General features: G+C 35.9%; 1 protein-coding gene across 1 annotated transcript; it reads left to right on the top strand.

Annotated features, from left to right (window-relative positions):
• Nucleotides 1-406: 406 nt before the first annotated feature.
• Nucleotides 407-2,330, top strand: LOC120081127. Its single transcript, XM_039035803.1, has 3 exons — nucleotides 407-589; nucleotides 1,367-1,611; nucleotides 1,727-2,330. The coding sequence occupies exons 1-3, from the start codon at nucleotides 407-409 to the stop codon at nucleotides 2,328-2,330; spliced, it is 1,032 nt and encodes a 343-aa protein (XP_038891731.1).
• Nucleotides 2,331-2,957: the final 627 nt, after the last annotated feature.

The raw sequence follows: 2,957 nt of genomic DNA, 5'->3' as shown, positions 1-2,957 counted from the left end.
TAGGGTAACAAATGTCAGTTCTTCAAAGTTTGATCTTATACTGAAAATTAAATATAAGCTTGAATATGAAGCCTCTCCACAAATCATAAGGAATGATGATGATGTTCGCTTCCTTCTTTTCCGAGAAGACCTTAGTAGACTTTAGTTATCTATAACATTGAAATCGAATAAGGGCGAAAATATTAGAATGGGGTTTGGAAATGTGATTTATGATGATACGAATGTGGAGAGATAATATGAGGAATCATATCAGTTTCGTCAGAAAGAGGATGATATTCCACTGTCTACCAACATTGTACCATCAACATTATCATTAGAAAACGACCGCACTAATCCAGTAAGATTGAATTCAGAATTGGACGGTACTTCAGTTGTTGGTAATGAGAGACCATCTAAATTCGATTACATGGATTGTGGTCCTTCAGTGGACGTGAATGAGCAACCAACAGGATTGAATAAAATGGATCGTGATCATGGAGATGTGTGTCGTTCTACAGCAGCTTCAGTGGCTCCACCATCTGTGTCTTCAAGTCATAAGACAGAGTTGACTATGCCTAGCACCTCTTCATCTAGGACAGAGGACGTTGAAGTTGGTTAATTATTTTTGAGCAAAAAGAACTTGAAAATGAGATTATCTATTCTGTCCATCAACAAAAATTTTGAATTTAAGATCAGGAAATAAACCAAATCTCTGTTCACTGTCAAATGTATTGGGGAGACATGTAAGTGGAGCCTTCGTGTAGTCAAAATGGAAGGGTCTGATATATTCAAGATCACAAAGTACTGCAGTTCACACACATGTTTCATTAGAATTCTGAATCACGACCATAGACAAGCAACTTCTACGGTTGTTGGTTAGCTGATTAAAGATAAGTTCATGGGAATAGGACGTATTTATAAACCTTGTTATATCATTAAGGATATGAGGAGAGGTTATGGCGTGAACATAAGTTATGATAAAGTGTGGCATGCAAGGGAAGCCGTGTATGATCTCACTAGAGGTACTCCATAATACTCATACTCCATACTACATGCTTATGGAGAAACGTTAAAAATAGAGAATCTGGGTACAGTCTTTGAGATCGAACTTGAAGATGAGGACATTTCAAGTATATGTTTATAGCATTAGGGTCTTATTAGAGGTTTCACAAGCTATCAGCCCGTGATAATTGTTAATGGGTCGCATTTGAAAGGAAAATACAAAGGCACCATGTGGGTTGCAGTTTTTATGGATGGAAACAATCAATTATATCCACTAGCATATACAATAGTGGGCAATGAAACCGATCAATCATGAAAATGGTTTATGTCAAACTTGAAATGCAGTATCGGAGAATCCAATAATCTGGTGTTTATGTTTGATTAGATAGTATCTATCAGCAATGCTATTCGTGCATTTTTTCCCACGGTATTTCATGGATTGTGGACATGGCATATAGAACAAAATCTTGTTACAAACTTTAAGGATAACACGGTTGTTGGGATATTTAGAGATGCAGCAAGGGCATTTCGCATGACTGAGTTCCAGACAAAATGGGACGAACTCCGTAGTTTTCCAGATGGTGCTGTCATGAAATATCTGGAAGACATCGGTCTTTATAGTGGGCACGGGTTTACCAAATAGAACGAAGATATGATAACATGACATCCAACATGTAGAGTGTTTCAATTCGTTAACTAAAGAGTATCAACTATTACCCATAGTATGCTTGATTGAACATGTTAGAGGAATGCTCCAATTGTGGTTCTACGAACGGAGGAATTACTGGACATCTCGAACGACATTGCACTCTAACTACAGTGAAACTCGATTGGCAAGTGAGGCCGATAAGGGCAGACGATATCGGGTTGAGCCTATTGATTGTTATCGGGTCCACGTGCGAGATAATCGATTAGACGATATTGTTAATCTTCACACGAGGGAATGCACGTGTAAGGAATTCAACTCATTTAGTATCCCATGTCCGCATGCAATTGTTGCTGCCAAGGAACGAAATATACCTATCCGAAGTCTTTGCAGTCGATTTTATATAGTGGACTCTTTAATGACTGTGTATGCGAAGCCTATAAATCCACTTGGCCACATATCTGAATGTAAGAGACCTTTTGGATATGTAGAAAAGACTATCCTTCCTCCGAAGTTTGTGGCACAAGTCGGGCGACGGAGAGTGAGAAGAATACCATCCAGAGGAGAATTTCACAGACAAATGAAATGTGTTCGATGTGGGAATTATGGGCATAACCACCAAAATTGTAGCGAACTGCTCACAACCGTGCAACGTGCTAAAAATGTCAGAAACCGTGACACAAAAACCTCTCATCTAGTTTAGTTCATAACTAACTTGTAACATTTCATTTGTTATAAATACCATTGACCAGTTTTTCATACATCAACTTGTAACATACTTCATACTTTTTCATACTTGTAATATACTTCATACTTTTTCATACTTCATACTTGTAACACTTCATACTTCATACTTTCATCTTGTAAACAAAAAATAATAACAAGCTGGAGTATTTCTATAATAGCAATCTTCATACTCTCTCAATCTTCATAATTGTAACAAAAAACAATAACTTCATACTCTCTCAATCTCGCTCTCTCTCAAAATATCACTCTCTCAATCTCAATCTCAATCTCGCTCTCTCTTAAAATATTGCTCTCTCAATGTTTGAATTTTGATATAATGTTCTATATACCATTGATATAACGAAAAGAGCAGTAACTCAATTATACATGTTTTTGATAAAATGTATGATATTGAACTTTGAACTTTGAACTTACATAAAAAAATACATGTTCAATTATACATATATACCATTGATACAATGATACAATGAAAAGAGCAGTAGCTCAATTATACATGTTCTGATAAAATGTATGATATTAAACTTTGAACTTTGAACTTTGAACTTACATAAAAAAAAAATATATGTTCAATTATACATGTATA

Source organism: Benincasa hispida, chromosome 7, assembly GCF_009727055.1.
Source record: "Benincasa hispida cultivar B227 chromosome 7, ASM972705v1, whole genome shotgun sequence".
Lineage (NCBI taxonomy): Eukaryota > Viridiplantae > Streptophyta > Magnoliopsida > Cucurbitales > Cucurbitaceae > Benincasa > Benincasa hispida.
The sequence above is the reverse complement of the archived record's forward strand: the minus strand, read 5'-3'. Positions and strand labels throughout refer to the sequence as shown.

Excerpts from the sequence above, each read along its gene's own strand:
- LOC120081127 (XM_039035803.1), top strand. The coding sequence starts at position 407 with ATGGATTGTGGTCCTTCAGTGGACGTGAATGAGCAACCAACAGGATTG. Across the intron at positions 590-1,366 it reads CTAGGACAGAGGACGTTGAA|ATAGTATCTATCAGCAATGC; the intron begins GTTGGTTAATTA and ends ATGTTTGATTAG. Across the intron at positions 1,612-1,726 it reads GGTCTTTATAGTGGGCACGG|AGGAATGCTCCAATTGTGGT; the intron begins GTTTACCAAATA and ends TGAACATGTTAG.